The sequence below is a fragment of the Mobula birostris genome, chromosome 16, assembly GCF_030028105.1.
Source record: "Mobula birostris isolate sMobBir1 chromosome 16, sMobBir1.hap1, whole genome shotgun sequence".
NCBI classification, from domain to species: Eukaryota; Metazoa; Chordata; class Chondrichthyes; order Myliobatiformes; family Myliobatidae; genus Mobula; species Mobula birostris.
The window spans coordinates 35,913,253-35,931,217 of record NC_092385.1 but is presented as its reverse complement, the minus strand read 5'-3'; the positions used below and the strand labels follow the sequence as shown (position 1 = coordinate 35,931,217).

General features: G+C 39.5%; 1 protein-coding gene across 5 annotated transcripts in view; it reads left to right on the top strand.

The window, feature by feature from the left end:
- uba3 (ubiquitin-like modifier activating enzyme 3) overlaps positions 1–17,965 on the top strand; it is a 44,471-nt gene that overhangs the window by 21,433 nt on the left and 5,073 nt on the right. For all 5 annotated transcript variants that reach the window (XM_072280539.1, XM_072280542.1, XM_072280543.1 and 2 more), the window contains 7 exons: positions 8,952–9,107; positions 9,958–10,060; positions 14,079–14,192; positions 14,281–14,334; positions 16,486–16,522; positions 16,615–16,696; positions 17,449–17,549. In XM_072280539.1, the coding sequence (XP_072136640.1) occupies positions 8,952–9,107; positions 9,958–10,060; positions 14,079–14,192; positions 14,281–14,334; positions 16,486–16,522; positions 16,615–16,696; positions 17,449–17,549 (647 nt within the window). The remainder of the gene's footprint in view (positions 1–8,951; positions 9,108–9,957; positions 10,061–14,078; positions 14,193–14,280; positions 14,335–16,485; positions 16,523–16,614; positions 16,697–17,448; positions 17,550–17,965) is intronic.

Sequence of the window (17,965 nt, the reverse complement as noted above, 5' to 3'; positions counted from 1 at the left end):
CAGACAGGAAGGCTTTACAATGGGTAGTCAAAACTCCCCAACACATCACTGGTCTCATCCTAGCCACCACTGAGGATGTATTTATAGAAAGGTGCCAAAAAAAAGCCAATAACATGAAGGATCCCACCCATCCTCATGATCTGTTTGTCCCACTCCCATCAGGGAGGAGCCATGTAGCATCCACACCAGGACCACCAGTCTCAAACAGTTATATTCCCCAAGAAGTAAGGCTGATCAACACCTCCACCACCTACCCACCCTTCCAAATCCCTAACCACCACTACTTTATCATTCTCTGCCGGTCACCTTACGTACAGGCACTCCTGTGCCTTGTGTCACCTTAGGGACATATAATCTGTGTATAAGCTATCTTGCATATTTATATTTATTGCATTTTTTTTATTGTTATTGTTTTTTTTTGTGTTGCATTGGATCCGGAGTAATAGTTTGTACTGGAAACAACGTTAAACAATCTTGAACTTTTCAGAATGGTCTTTTATCCAAAACAGCATCTTGGTGGTTGTAATATATGAAACTAGTTTTGCTGTTTCCATGCCTCACTGCAAGCATAACTGGGATACTTTTATCTAATTTTATGCCTGTGGTAAAATCAAACAGAAGAAGCCATTTGGTATCTTCATCTGGATCCCTGGACATTGAGCAGCTATGTAGTTTCTTACACAAGTGGTACTTAAATGTGGGGATTTCTGCCTTCCTTTTAATAGATTTCAAAAGGTACATTTAATGTCAGAGAAATGTATACATCCTGAAATTTTTCTTTGCAAACATCCATGAAAACAGTAGTGCCCCAATGAATGATTGACAGTTAAAATGTTAAAACCCCCAGCTCCCCCCCTTCCACACACAAGCAGCAGCAAAGCAAAGACCCCCCCCCCAGAATCCCACCAGCAAAAAAGCATCAGCACCCTCCACGGAGCAGAGAGTTCCAGGCCCTTACCATTCATTGAGTGAATTGATAAGAACTTTCTCATCCCTCAACCATCTAGACTGATACTGTGTTTACTTATTTTTTGAGCTCTGCTGAGGGCAATATATCATTTCAACTATCCTGTCTGTTGCATTGACTCTGATTGGCATTACTTAGCTTGGCATTACTCTTATTGCATATATTTTGGATACACTGTGGTCAGAAGTTTAGATGAAGGTTGAGAAACAGCAAGTGATTTGGGTATAGAAATTTGTGATGGTCACAATTTGAATGGTATTAAAATATGCACTCTCTCAGTAATCTCGAATTGTTATTCAAGCTACAAATGTGATTGAGGTTTTATTTTCTCCCCCCACCCCTCCCCCGACACTATTACAGAGCTGAAAGAACAGGCTCAACTGAGATTGGCATATCAAGCATTTACAGTGGCATGCAAAAGTTTGGGCACCCCTGGTCAAAATTTCTGTTACTGTGAATACCTAAGCGAGTAAAAGATGAACTGATTTCCAAAAGCCATAAAATTGAAGATGACACATTTCTTTAATATTTTAAGCGAGAAAACTTTTTTATTTCCATCTTTTACAGTTTCAAAATAACAAAAAAGGAAAAGGGCCCAAAGCAAAGGTTTGGGCACCCTGCATGGCCAGTACTTAGTAACACCCCCTTTGGCAAGTATCACAGCTTGTAAATGCTTTTTGTAGCCAGCTAAGGGTCTTTCAATTCTTGTTTGAGAGTTCTATTTTAACTTCATCAGTCCACAGGACTTGTTTCCAAGATCCATCAGGCTTGTTTTAGATGATCCTTTGAATTTTTTGAATAGAACTTTTTGGCCGCAATGAGCAAAGGTATGTTTGGAGAAAAAAGGGTGCAGAATTTTATGAAAAGAATCCCTCTCCAACTGTTAAGCATGGGCGTGGATTGATCATGCTTTGGGCTTGTGTTGCAGCCAGTGGCACGGGGAACACTTACTGGTAGAGGGAAGAATGAATTCAATTAAATACCAGCAAATTCTGGAAGCAAACATCACATTGTCTGTATATAAAAATAAATAAATAAAAATAGTAATTTAAAAAAAGCTGAAGATGAAAAGAGGATGGCTTCTACAACAGGATAATGATCCTAAACACAGCTCAAAATCCACAATGGACTACCTCTAGGCGCAAGCTGCAGATTTTGCCATGGCCCTCACAGTCCCCTGACCTAAACATTATCAAGAATCTGTGGATAGACCTCAAAGGAGCAGTGCATGCAAGACGGCCCAAGAATCTCGCAGAACTAGAAGCCTTTTGCAAGGAAGAATGGGCGAAAATCCCCCAAACAAGAATTGAAAGACTCTTAGCCAGCTACAGAAAGCATTTACAAGCTGTGGTACTTGCCAAAGGGGGTGTTATTAAGTACTTCCATGCAGGGTGCCCGAACTTTTGCTACAGGCCCTTTTCCTTTTTTGTTATTTTGAAACTGTAAAAGATGGAAATAGTTTTCTTGCTTAAAATATTAAAGGAATGTGTCATCTTTACCTTTATGCTTTTTGGAAATCAGTTTATCTTTTACTCGTTTAGCTATTCACAGTAACAGAAATTTTGACCAGGGGTGCCCAAACTTTTGCATGCCACTGTATGTGTTAAATAGGTATCTAACCAACGTGAAGGAGAAGTGTTTGTCTAAGTGGTTTGATTCAATAATCATGAGAGATGTAGCAGAGGGCAGAGTTGCACGCTAAGTATTTTAGAATATTTGATTTTTAGGAAATGGTCATAATAGAAAGGAAGAGGGTTACAGTAGTAGAGAGAGCAACAGGAAAGTGTTTCCCTGATTTTAAAAACTGAAAAAATATTGCACTGTGTCATAGTCACACAGCATAAAAACGACATTTGCCCACCACATCCTGCAGAATGAGGTTGTAGTATTCGTTCATGTTCTCAGTGAGGAGTGATAAACAGTTTTTGGAGTATATGATAAAATTAGGGTGCTTATAGCCATGAATCACTGGATGAATGTTAGCATGACATTTCAAGTTCACATTAGGCTTGAAGGATTAAATTTGTAAATACAATCAAGATAGTTCACTAATCAGAACATTTAGAAACCAACTTGAGGCAAACTAAGATTTTGCATTGTGCAACAAAACTAAATTAATAATTTTGTGGTTAAAGATCCTTTAAGGAAGACTGATATTAATATGATAGATTTAATAGTATTTTAGAGTGATTTAGCTACACTAATAAGGGTTTGTATCTTCAAAAATAACCCATTTAAACTTGGCGATTAATGTAGCTGAGCAGACAAAAATTAAATGGGAAGAATTTAAATCAATAATTCATTATTTGTAACAAACATGCAATTCATCGAGGAAATTAGAACTGGAAAAGTGTCCAAAAATGTTTTTGATTTAATAATGGTGATCATTCTTTGTGGTGACATGAGGATTGAGAAGGTTTTTGGAAATGCAACATTGAATAACTAAATTGATGTAAAACAGGCACAGGCTATCAGAAGGTATAACATCAGGTTATTAAAGCAGCTTTGGTTTGCATTTAAAAGAGGGTTATTAAAAAAAAACATGCCTCTTAGAAACATGAGAAATGTAATGGTAAATAGCAGATATTTCAACCAAATAGTTTGTGTGCTATCAGAACAGAAAGCCCAAGTCTCAGAAATGACGATGAACCAAGAATCTAATGAGAAAGGGAAACTTAAAGAAAGTAGCATAGAAGCTATTGAAGACTATTGAGTTGCTTATATTTCAATGCAAGAAGTATTGTAGGAAATGGAGATGGGCCCAGGGCATGGATCAACACATTGAATTATGACATTGTAGCCATTATTGACTTTGTTTGAGGAGGGGCAGGACTGGCACTTCAATATTTCAGAGTTCTGTTTTAGACGCAATGGGGAGGGTGTTTAAAGGGGGAGGTGTGGCAATATTAGTCAGGGGAAGTGTCATGCCACTGCTCAGTCAGGACAGGCTGGAGAACTGTGGTAGTGAGGCTTTATGGGTGGAACTGAGGAATAAGAAAGGTATGCTCACGTTAATGGGGCTGTATCATAGACCACCCAACAGTCCTAGGGATTTAGAAGAACCAATTTGTAGAGAGATTGCAGACTGTTGCAAAAAACAAAGATGTGATAGATGATTTTAACTTTCCACATTGACTGGGACACCCATACTGTAAAAGGACTAGATGGGATAGAGTTTGTCAAATGTGTTCAGGAAAGTTTTCTTCATCAATATATAGAGGTCCCAACGAGAGAGTGTGATACTGGATCTCCTATTAGGGAATGAGACAGGGCAGATGACAGAAGTTTGTGTAGGTGAACACCATCTAGTTTCAAAGTAAATATGGAGAAAGATGGGTCTGGTCTGCGGGTTGAGATTCTAAATTGGAGAAAGGCCAATTTTAATGGCATCAAAGGATCTGGCAAGTGTGGATTGGGACAGGCTGTTTTCTGGCAAAGGGGTACTTGATAAGTCAGATGCCTTCAAAAGCGAAATGTGAGGTACAAAGTTTTTATATATCTGTCAGAATAAAAGGCAAGGATAACAGCTTTGGGGAAACTTGGTTTTTGAGAGATGATAGGCCCTGGTTAAGAGGAGAAAGGAGGTGCAGAGCACATATGCTGGTAGGAACAAATGTGGTACTTGTGGAGTATAAGAAGTGCAATGAGAATACTTAAAAGAAATCAGGAGTCATAGAAGAAGGCATGAGGTTGCCTTGGGAAATGAATCCTAAGGCTTTCTACAGATACATTAAGAGCAAAAGGATTGTAAGAGACAAAATTCTTCCTCTGGAAGATAAGAATGGTAATCTATGTCTGGAGCCAAAAGAGATGATCTTAAATGGATATTTTGCATCTGTATTTAGTCCAGAGAAGAACAGAGTCTATTGAAATGAGGCAAAGGAGCAATGAGGTCATGGACCTTATACAGGATAGAAGGAGGAGGTGTTTGATGTCTTAAGGCACTTCACGGTGGACAAATCCCCAGAGCCGAACAAGGTGTTCTCTCAGACCCTGTGGGAGATGTGCAGAAACTGTAGCAGCCCTAGCAGAAATATTTGAATGGTCCTTTGCAACAAGTGAGGTATTGGAGGATAGCTACTTTTGTTCTACTGTTTAAGAAAGGCTCTAAGAATAAACCAGAAAATTATAGCCAATGAGCCTGACATCAGTAATGGGAAAGTTATTGGAAGGGATTCTAAGAGACTAGATATCTGAGTGTTTGGACAGGTGGATTGATTAGAAATGGTCAGCATGGGTTTGCGTGTGGTAGGTTGTGTCTAACCGGTTTAGAGCTTTTTGATGATGTTACCAGGAAAGTTGAAGACAAGGCAGTGGATGTTGTCTAGATGAACTTAGTAAGGCCTTTGACAAGGTCCCACATGGGAGGTTGGTTAAGAAGGTTCATTTGCTTGGCATTCAAGATGAGGTAGTAAATTGGATTAGACATTGGCTCTGTGGGAGAAACCAGAGAGGTTGTAGATGGTTCCTTTGAGTGCCGCAGGGATCAGTGCTGGGCCTCTTGTTGTTTGTCATCTATATCAACAATGTGGATAATAATGTGGTTAATTTGATCAGCAAATCTGTGGATGATACCAAGATTGAAAATAGTGAGGAAGGCTATCAAGACTTGCAGAGGGATCTGGACCAGCTAGACCCTGACCCTGACCCTCCCACCACTGCAAGGCCCCGTGGCCCCACTACCCAGCCTAACACCTCCAACCCTTCAGCACGCCCCCATTAAACCCTAGCCCTCTCCCCACCAGGGAGCCACGTTCACCCCACATCACCAGAACCACGCCAGCCCATAAACATCTCCAACCCTACCCTTCACCCTAATCCTAACTTCTAATGGACCGCGCACCCCTATTAAACCAGACAGCACCGCAAATAACCCAAGCCAGTCCCCACAAAAGGGTTTACGTAACACTGGCCCCCACCGTCCCCTCTCGCACCCCGCCCCACCATCAACCCGGGTGCTCTTTCAACCACTCCCTCCACCGCAAGGTCCCACAGCCCCAGCTCCCAGCCATACCCCTAATCCTAACACCTCTAACCCTCCTACACTCCCCCATAAACCCGAGCCGTCTCCCCACCAGGGAGCCAAGTTCACCCCACATCACCAGTACCACACCACCCCACAAACATCCCCAACCCTACCCTTCACCCTTACCCTAACTTCCAATGGACCCGAAATAACCAAAACCACACCCCACAAAAGGGCTGGTGTAACAGTCCTTTGCCCTACCCCTAAACCTAACATCTCCAACCCTCCTGCACACCCCCATAAACCTCAGTCCTCCCCCCCCCCCCCCACTGCAAGGGCCTGCAAAACCCACCCCCTGCAATGCCAAGCAAGTTGCTGGTGAATGCAGCATGCCAGGCAGCATCTCTAGGAAGAGGTGCAGTCGACGTTTCGGGATGAGATCCTTCGTCAGGACTAACTGAAAGAAGAGCTAGTAAGAGATTTGAAAGAGGGAGGGGGAGGGGGAGATCTGAAATGATAGGAGAAGACGGGAGGGGGAGGGATGGAGCCAAGATCTGGACAGTTGATTGGCAAAAGGGATATGAAAGGATCATGGGACAGGAGGCCTAGGGAGAAAGAAAGGTGGGGGGGTGGGGGGAGCCCAGAGGATGGGCAAGGGGTATATTGGCGAGACCCAGCACAGACTCGGAGATCATTTTACTGAACACCTATGCTCTGCCCACCAGAGAAAGCAGGATCTCCCAGTGGCCACACATTTTAATTCCATGCCCCATTCCCATAGTGATATGTCTATCCACAGCCTCCTCTACTGTAAAGATGAAGCCACACTCAGGTTGGAGGAACAACACCTTATATTCCGTCTGGGTAGCCTCTAACCTGATGGCATGAACATTGACTTCTCAAACTTCCGCTAATGCCCCACCTCCCCCTCGTACCCCATCCGGTATTTATTTATTTATATGCACACGTTCTTTTTCCCTCTCCTCTTTCTCCCTCTGTCCCTCTCACTATACCCCTTGCCCATCCTCTGGGTTCCCCCCCCCCCTTCTTTCTCCCTAGGCCTCCCGTCCCATGATCCTCTCATATCCCTTTTGCCAATCAACTGTCCAGCTCTTGGCTCCATCCCTCTCCCTCCTGTCTTCTATCATTTTGGATCTCCCCCTCCTCCCCACTTTCAAATCTCTTACTAGCTCTTCTTTCAGTTAGTCCTGACAAAGGGTCTCGGCCCGAAACGTCGACTATATCTCTTCCTGGAGAAGCTGCCTGGCCTGCTGCGTTCACCAGCAACTTTTATGTGTGTTGCTTGAAATTCCAGCATCTGCAGATTTCCTAGTGTTTGCCCTGCAATGCTGTTTGCCACCCCACCCCACCTCCCTTCACTGTGAATCTTCAACCCCCATTACCAAACTCTACCCCCAGGCCTGTCCCTCCTCACAAAACCCTTCAATTAGCTACTGCACAACCCCCACATCACAGCACCCAGTCCCTATTTTAAAAAAAACACCCAAATCCAAAACACTATACATCAGCAATAACTCCACCATTTTAACTTAAACTCCAGAATGGAGGTTAACAAGGAGGAAGATCCCAATAAAGGCAAGTCGGGGACCGAGATGATGACAACATGGACCAAAAACAAAGTGGCAGGGTGAAGTGATACTGCATCTCCAGTACAAGATCCACAAATACTAGAGGGATATTTTGCTCACTGTCCGCATACCCGAACCTGAATCCTTCCTCTTTGAGAGGACCACCAGGGTAGGTCTTGCACAGATCTGGGGATCTGGGAGTACAGGTCCATAATTAATTGAAAGTGGTGTCACAGGTAGATCTGGATGTTAAGAAAGCTTTTGGCACATTCTCCTTCATAAATCAAAATATTGAGTACAAGAGTGGTGTTGAAGTTGTGTTCAATTTAGAGTATTGTGTGCAGTTTTGGTCACCTAACTGCAGAACAGATGTAAGTAACATTGAAAGAGGCAGGGAAAATTTACAAGGATGTTGCTGAGCCTGGAGGACCTGAACTATAAGGGAAGATTGAATAGGTTAGAACTTTATTCATTAGAGTGTTAGAAGATTGAGGGGAGATTTGATAGAGGTTTACAAAATTGAGGGGGGTAGATAGGGTAAATGCAAGCAGGCTTTTTCCACTGAGATGAGAAAACCTACTGATGCTGGAAATCCAAGCAACAAGCACAAAATGTTGGAGGCACCTAGCAGTCTAGGCTGCATCTATGGAAAAGAGTAAACAGTCCATGTTTCCTAGTGAAGGTTCTCAGCCTGAAATATTGACTGATTACTCTCTTCCATAGATGCTGCATGTCCTGCTGAGTTCCTCCAGCATTTTGTATTTGTTCTTTCTGCTGAGTTTGGGTGAGACTACACCTTTCACACTTAACCCATGTCCTCTATGAATTGTTTAACAGGGCCATGAGGAAACTTCACTCAGAGGGTGGTGAGAGTGTGGAACAGGCTACCAGTGCAAATGGTGGAGACAATTTCAACACTTCAAGAGAAGTTTGGATAAGGAACATGTTTGGGAAGGATATGGAGTGCTATGGTCCGAGTGCAGGTTGATGTGACTAGGCAGATTAAATTGTTTGGCATAGGTCTGCTTCTGTCCTGTAATTTTCTATCACTCTAAAATAATGGGAACAAAAAGTTGAGTTTGAGGTGATTACAGAGATTTTGGATGTGGACTAGATTTTCCAGAGATCCCTAGGTTTTGAAATGGCCTTGTGGGTTATAAAGTATTAGTTCTATCTCACGATTTGAGAACAAAGGAAGGATAAAAGTGGGAAATGCATGCCCATTAGTTTGGCATCACTAGTAAGGAAAAGGCTAGGGTCTGTAGCACAGAGAACTTTGAAAATTGCTATGTAATTGGACAAAGACAATAGATGAACGAAAGGAAATGTTAGATTTTTTTTGTTAGGGTTGCTAAGAGAGCTACAAGTGTTGGCTGTCCTTGTAGTGATTCTGTGGTTGTATATTCTAAAAATATATTTTTTCTTGTAGATATCCCTGCTGAACTTTGAAGACGGAACTCTAGACCCAAGCTCCATTATTCCACTGATTGATGGTGGGACTGAAGGATTTAAGGGTAATGCACGTGTGATACTTCCAGGAATGACAGCATGTATAGAATGTACATTGGAATTATACCCTCCTCAGGTAACTTGGCATCACAAAGTTGTTACTGATTCAATCTTTGGAATTCAATCATTGACGGTAAATAATTTAGTAAGGCATTTGCTCATTTAAATCCTTGTCGTTAAGATTCATATTTAAGCATATTCCCAATTTTACCAATTAATTTTCAGTTCAAGTTCTGCCAATACTAATATGAATAGTTTATTACCATTTATTAATATCCCTTGGATCAATCTACGTTATTCCAAGAAAGACTAAAATAACCTAACTCATAAATCTATTATGTTACTATATTTGTGCTCATTGGGTAATGAGTGTAAACCTTTGTACTTAATTTCAGTATACTCAGCATTTTCCTCCCTGGTGCTTTTAAAATATGGAACTCTTATAGGGATTTATGTTTATTTCTTTCTGCTCTATATTTTAGATTGGGCAATTATTGGATCTTTTTTAACTAATGGGAAATCTAGTTTTAGTGTATGTATTAAAATTTAAAAGGCTGGCTGGTGGTGTAGTGGCATCAGCACTGGACTTCAAGGCAGATGGTCCTGAGTTCAAACCCAGCCAGGTCCCAACCTGGGCAGCAGCAGTATCTGTGTGGAAGAAAGGCCTGGGAATCTACTTCTGTATCTTTCCATGAAAACCCTATGGTCCATGAGGTCATGAAGAATTGGATGCAACTGAACAACAACAAATTAAAATTAAAACATTAAGAAATTAAAATGGGAGCGGGTCATATCCCCAAACCCTAGGCTATTCTTCAAGATGCTGGCTGAACTGATCATGGTCTGATTTTTCCTTTTTTTGGTGACAGGGTTCTCAAGGTAATGGTAGTAAATGAGTATAATATTGCAACCTCTTGTTCTTCCAGATAAACTTTCCTATGTGTACTATTGCTTCAATGCCTAGACTTCCAGAGCATTGTATTGAATATGTTAGAGTCCTACAATGGCCCAAAGAAAACCCTTTTGGAGGTAAAGTTAAACAAACTTTAATATTTTGGGATTTGCAGTTTTGAGTTATATACGCTGTTTACTGTGAGTGTAAAAGATTCCTGTATACAAACTCAAGTGCTTTACTCTAACTGCTCTGTTGTGCCTGGACTAAAGCCTCCATTGTAAACAAGTGTGGGAAATTGAGAATACAGGCATAGCGGTACACTCTTAAGTTGATTAGAAACAATCTGAAACTTTGTCTGAACATTTAAAGTTTAACCTGAAACTTTGAATCAATTTTAGTTAATAACTGTTGTTCTAAACAGAAGCTGCATCATATATTGAGTGCATCCTCCCATGTAGAGATACTCCCACATGCCCTGTGTAAAGAGGGAGGAGCTACTCCTTGTTACATTTCAAAATAGAACCTTTTGTACCAGTTTGTCATACTGGGACTACCCTTCCATATCAAAACATTTTCATCAACTTTCACATTACATTTTATGTTGACTTTGCATTTTTTTTATTCCCAACTCTTCTGTGGATTCTCCATTTCTGACTGTTATCCACGTGTATCAGTAATTGGACATTTCATTGCCTCTCAGATTTATTTTGTGTACTACTTGCTTCATTTTGTAATTCTGTGTACTGGATGTGTTGATCTGTTTTTTCTTGTGTTAGAATAATTTAATATATGTTCATTACACATTGCTTAATCTTTAACATTGTTTTGTAGTGGAGAAATTCCTTGCTTCCTAAAAACCTTGACCAACCTACCATCCATTTCATCAAATTTTAAATTATGACAGAATATAAGATACCCTGCTGTTTCCTTTCTAAGTTGTAATTATTCTGTGGTTGGGTGTTGGAAGAGTCACACTCAAGACACAGTCGTGACTCAATTTTAGGAACTGGAGTGTGAGATACTTGATCTGATATCAGGGAATTCGATAGGGCAGGTGACAGAAGTTAAAGTTGGGGAACACTTTGAAATTATTGGCATTATGATCACTAGATGCAAAGTAAATATGCAAATAGTGGTCTGGTGTGCGGGTTGAGATTCTAAATTGGGGAAGGGTCAATTTATTGGAAAATTGGTATCAGAAGGGATCTGGCAAGTGTGGACTAGGACAATCTGTTTTCTGGCAAAGGTGTACTTGGTAAGTGGGAGGCCTTCAAAAGTGAAATTTTGAGAGTGTTAGTGACTTTCAGGATAAAAAGTAACAATAACAGGTGTAGGGAACATTGGTTTTTGAGAGAGATTGAGACCTTGGTTAAGAAAAAAGGTGCTCAGCAGGTATAGATGGGTAGGAACAAATGAGGTGCTTATGATGTGTTTTTAAACAAAAATGCAGGAGAACACTTAAGAAAGATCGGGGGGGCGGGGGGGGGCTGAAAGAAGGCAAGAGGTTGCCCTAGCAAATGAGGTGATGGAGAATCCTAAGGGATTGTACAGATACGCTAAGAGTAAAAGGATTGCAAGGGCCAGAATTGGTTCTGTGGAAGATCAGAATGTTAATCCATGCATTAAGCCAAAAGAGATGGGCGAGGTCTTAAATGATTATTTTGCATCTGTATTTACTCCGGAGATGGATACAGAGTCTGTAGAAGTGAGGCAAAGCAGCACCAACTTCATGGACCCTATACAGATTAGAGGAGGAGGTGTTTGCTGTCCATGGGCAAATTGGAGTGGATAAGTCCCCAGGGTCTGACAAGATGTTTCCTCGGACCCTGCGGGAGGCAAGTGCAGAAATTGCAGGGGCCCTAGCAGAGATATTTATATTATCCTTAGCGACAGGTGAGATAATTGGAAGTTTGAAGGACAGCAAATGTGGTTCTGATGTTTAAGAAAGGTTCTAAAAATAAACTAGGAACTTATAGGCCAGTGAGCCTGACATCAGTAGTGGGAAAGTTATTGGAAGGTATTCTAAGGTATAGATATGGACTGGTTAAGGATAGTCAGCATGGCTTTGTGTGTTGTGGTAGGGCATGACTAACCAATCTTGGTGTTTTTTTGAGGAAGTTACCAGGAAGGTGGATGAAGGCAAAGCAGTGGATGTTTTCTACATGGACTTCAGCAAGGCATTTGACAAGGACCCGCATGGGAGGTTGGTCAAGAAGGTGCAATTGCTTAGCATTCAAGATGAGTTAGTAAATGGGATTAGACATTGGATTTGTGGGAGAAGCCAAAAAGTGGTATTAGATGGTTGCCTCTCTGACTGGAGGCCTGTGGCTAGTGGAGTACCACAAGGATCGGTGCTGTTTCCGTTGTTTGTTATCTATGTCAACTCCCTGGATGATAATGTTGTTAACTGGATCAGCAAATTTTCGAATGGTACCAAGATTAGGGGTGGAAAGTGATTAAAGCTGTCTAGATCAGCTGGAAAAATGGGCTGTAACATGGCAGGTGGAATTTAGTGCAGGCAAGTGTGAGATGTTGCACTTCGGTAGGACCAACCAGGGTATGGTAGAGCACTGAGGAGTGTGGTAGAACAGGAATCTTGGAGTACAGGTCCACAATTCATTGAAAGTGGTGTCACAGGTAGAAGCGTAAGTAACCTTTTGGCACATTGGCCTCCATAAAGTAGAGTATTGAGTACAGGAGATGGGAATGTTGTGTTGAAGTTTCATAAGATGTTGGTGAGGCCTAATTTGGAGTATTGTGTGCAGTTTTGGTCACCTACCGACAGGAAAGATGTAAATAAGGTTGAAAGGATGCAGAGAAAATTCACAAAGATATTAGAAGATTGAGGGGATTTTATAGAGGTATACACAATTATGAGGGGGTAGAGATAGGGTAAATGCAAGCATGCTTTTTTCACTGAGGTTGGGTGGGACTACAACTAGAGGTCATGGGTTGAAGGTAGAAGGCGAAAAGTTTAAGAGGAGCATGAGGGGAAACTTCATTCAGGGTTGTGAGAGTGAAATGAGCTGCTAGCACAATGGTGCATGCGAGCTCGGTTTCAACATTTAAGAGCAGTTTGGGTAGGTACATGGATGGTAGGTGTTTGCGGGGTGCTGGTGGGGGGATAAATGGAACTAGGCAGTTTAAATGGTTTGGCATGGACTAGATGTACCAGATAGCCTTTTTCTGTGCCATACTTTCTATGACTATAACAGCTTCTTCCCCTCTGCCTTCAGATTTCTGAAATGATGATAAACCATGAATACCACCTCATTATTTTTGCTCTTTTTGCACTAATTTAATATTTTAAATATGTTATAGTTTACAGCATCTTTTATGTAGTGCACTGTACTGATGCCACAAAACAACAACTTTCACAACATATGTCAGTAGTAATAAACCCAATTCTGAGTCTGAGTCAAGCATTTGCCCTTTTCCAGTTGTTATGTTCTTTCACATCCTTGGATTCCGGTTTGGATTCGCATTCCTGACCAGCTGAAATCGATGCAGAAGAATTGCACCATTTTCCTTCCCCACCAATCTAATTAGTTAATCATAGTAAATGTTTTATCTCTTGTCTGCCACTAACTTCCCCTTTCTCTGTCAGGTTCCTGTTATTCTGTTGCCTTTCAATCTTCCTTCAGCTAGTTCTGCATTTGGTTTTGATTCCTCATATGCCAGTTGTATAGCATTCCTGTATTATCCTGTTCCTTAAAAACAAATGGAGGGTACTATGGCTTATCAGTATGCCTGTCTCTTGCACAAGGGATCTATTTGATTCATCCCTGTTTGCAATTAGGTTAAAGACTTGTATCAATATAACTGAATTAATCTGAGGTAATTTTTTCGTATTTGAGCAAACATTATAGTGAAATGAGGAATTTTACTGAGATTATTGGGTTGACTAGTTTTGGAGGAAGAATTCAGGGGAGCAGAAGGGATCAGTTTTTTTTTGATCACTTGTGTTTTGTTGGATCCCATGCTAGATTTGAGTTTTTGATGCTGAAAAGACTTGAATTGCACTTCCTAGCATTTGCTGTAATTCAACAAACTAGATATGCCATCTATTCGGCAGTCTGATTAACTTGACAATTTTTTTTTGCTAGCAGCATAATGTCTACAGATGCTTTATTTACCTCATCTTTCCTACAGAGGGCATGGTATTAGATGGTGATGATCCAGAACATATTCAGTGGGTTTTCCTGAAATCACTTGAAAGAGCTGCTCAGTTCAACATTACAGGTGTCACGTACAGACTTACACAAGGCAAGTCCCATAAAGTATGGATATGAAATTTTGCACATTTGCATTGGGGTAAATTAAATGTAAATTAACTAAACTTCTCTTGTTACAGGTGTTGTCAAGAGAATTATCCCTGCAGTAGCATCAACAAATGCTGTAATTGCAGGTACTGTTAGTGGTTCAACAACGTTTTCTGAATGCCAGTAAATGTTTGTACGAACTTTGAGTGTTAGGTTTCAAATAAAGATAAAGTGGTCCAGAAATCAGAGAAACAGGAAAAGTAAAGTATCTCACTTGCTACAAATTTTAGTTGCAGATACTTTTAAAGGGCACACACTTATTTTTGGAACATCAGGAATCTGGTTATTTATAATCAGAGCATTTTTTAATCTTGTGGATTTACAATTAACTATTGTCTTATTCCTAGTCCTGACTGTTGCCTCAGAATGAATTGATGTTAATCCAGTTTTTTAACTATTGCATTGCCCATGAGAGAATGCAAATCTTCTGATCCAAGGTGACTGAACATGGATGGTGTTTACTCATTTTCCATTTCTACTTAAGTTTAATCATTTTGTGTTTTTTGTGCTTAAATTATTCTGATACAAGACTTATCATTTTCCTATTTAACATTATTTTGGTCACCAACTTGCAAAATGTATCCTGTAGCTTGAGTTTAATTAAATTTATAATCCTTAATCCTATAATTCAGTTTAGTAATTTTATCAAACATCGGCTGGATTCAAACTGAGGATTTAAATGCTGTTGAAATCAACTACTGTTAGTTGTATTCCATATTTCCAAACATCTGTTTGCAAAGTTTCCAGCAAACTATTTCCCTTAAGTTAAGAACAAAAAAAAACAGAAGACTGTAGATGTTGAAAATATGAAATAGAGATAAAATGTAGAAATACTTGGCAAGTCTGTATAATGGGAGAGAAATAAATTAAAGCTTACAAGGCATTGTTTAAGCTGTATTTCTCAATTGTCAGTATTACAATAAATATTCAGACACTTCCATTATTCATCCTACTATCTCGTGTTTATGGCTTAGACTGCTGGTGCAGTGGTTAATTTCTGTTCAGTTGCTAAATGCGAGTTACTGCATGAAGAAATGTTTGATTTTCAGCCATTTTATTTATGAAGGTGAAGTATTTACACTTTATAGTAGTTCAGTTTAATATTGAATATTCATGGGATGTTCCAAATAGTGTGCTTTATTAGCTGTGGAATTTATCAACATAGAATTTGAGTGCAGAAATTCAGCATTCCAAAGTGAGTTGGTCATACATCCCTACAAAATATCTGCTTGTATTTCTTACATTCCTTGAACAATGTTCCATTCTCTTTCTAGTATAAAGTTTGTATTTGTCCTTTAATAATTGTTTATTCTTGTAAAAACTTTGGAATATCTGAATCGCTGCAATACAAGAAGAAAACAACAGAGGGCAACAGTTAACTTGCTAATGCATTAAACCTTGAAATTAATCACTCATTAGTTTGTTCACGTGTATGATGAGTGATACTTTAGACACTAATTCCTTTCATACTGGCATGTCATTATTTAAGTCCTGTTGAAATATATTTGGTATCCAAAAGTTTTTAAAAAGGCTTAGTTTCTTCATAATTGTAAAATTGCTAAGCTAAAAAAGGAAGATGAATATTTCACAAATGTTCATCACCTGTTTCATTCAGTAAAGGCTAGCAGGAAGTGATGGGGAAGCTGCTTTTTAGCATATTTTGCTAATTGTTCACTCTTTCTTTTAAAAATTTTTTTATTATTATTATCCAAAATTAACAAGAGTACATTGAAGTAGGCAACACCTGCAGTGTCTCAAGAAAAAAAACATTGTTTTAAAGGTTGAAAAAATTTTGGTGACAAAAAAAAGAGAAAAGAAAAAACCCCTACTAAAGCAAAGAAAAGTGAGGGGGGCGGGGGGGGGGAACCATTAGGTTTTCAACCCCGGAGCCATGCGTCATACAAAAAAGCTTCTAAAGATAAACATCAAACCACCAGCGAGGAAAAAAAAAATGTACCAAAAATTTACAATTAGATCATGGAGGAAATCTATCAATTAACTCAAGTGATAGTAATGAGCAAATGAACACCATCTTTTCTCAAAATCAAACATAGGTTCAAAGGTTTGACTTCTAATTTTCTCCAAACTAAGACATGGCATCACTTGAGAAAACCATTGTGACAAAATGGGAGCCGACAACATTGTTTACTATCTTAATCATAGACAATATGGTAGAATTTATTGACCTATGTGGTTATACAGAAATAGTGACTTTGATTTTTTTTCTTCCTTCTTAGCTGTATGTGCGACGGAAGTCTTCAAAATTGCTTCAAGGTGAATTTTAATTTTAAAACAATTGATAATCGTTTCATAATTTGGTCTGATATATAATAAAGGTTTAAATTACACCGGATTTGTATTTTCAGTGCATATATTCCTCTGAATAACTACTTGGTCTTCAATGACGTTGATGGGCTTTACACATACACATTTGAAGCAGAGCGGAAGGTGAGTCCCTGTTACTTAAAAATAATAGAGCAGACATGTAACAGTTGATGGATCTGATATTGAACCTCTGTTTTATCAGTTTGTAATGTCAATGCTACATAGTTTACTGTGTGAATAATGAGCAACAAAATAAATACAACTGATGGAAATATTTTTGTACAGTGAATTTCTCTGCCTCAAATCTATCAGAACTGTTGGGGACCTAGTTACATGATTCAAGAAATGATGGAGATGGTTGGTTTCTACTCAACAGTATAGTCAATCTAAGATGGAAACTTGGCATGTGGTTCTTCAAGGAAATTGGAATGTATTGCTCAAGTGCTGAATGCCAGACCTTTTACAGTTTACCCATGCATCATTGCCCCCAAATCAGGTTTAATATTATTTGCATATGTCATAAAGTTTGTTTTGTGGCTGCAGTACATTGCAATACAGAATAAAAACTAAAGATTGCAATAGAAGTGTGTATAATTTTTTTAAAGTAGTGCAAGAAGAGAGCAAAAAGAATAGTGTTCATTCACAAATCTGATGGCAGAGGGGAAGAAGCTGTTCTTCTGTGGTTGCTGTTTTTTTTCAAAATTTTCAGTTTGGATAATTTGAATGAAATGACTTGAAATTGGCACTATTTAATACATTGTAATTTTATCAGACTTTTTGTCTCAACCTTTCAACTATCTGGAGACCTAGGACTATTATCAGGAAAATACAAACTTCTGATTTTTTTTTTCTTCTTCTCTGGTTTTAATTTAAAGGAAAATTGTCCAGCCTGCAGCCAGGTTCCTCAGGATTTACAGTTTTCGCCATCTGCAAAACTTCAAGAACTGCTTGATTACTTAACTCAAAATGCTTCATTGTAAGTGCCTTTATTCTCTTTAAATATTTGCGTGTTTATTGTATGTTGAAACTTTTTCTATATTGATAATTGCTATCAAAAACTTTGGATGGGAAGGTATTAGTATGTTTGTGTGCATTTACAGAAGTACAAAGTAAATTTTACTTATCCCACCATATCCTACCCTGATTTCCCCCCCCCACCCCCCACCCCGTGGACATTCACAGAAAATAGAAACCTAAGGGAATCAATGAAAAAAGTCACATGACAGATGGGCAACCAATGTACAAACAATGGCAGTGCAAAAGTGAGAAGAAAACTAAAATAAATAATTATTTATTTATTTAAGCAAGCAAGCAAGCAAGCAATAAATAGTTATAGAGCCCTTGCATCTGAGTCCATAGGTTGTGGAATCAGTTCAGTGCTGGAGTGAGTGA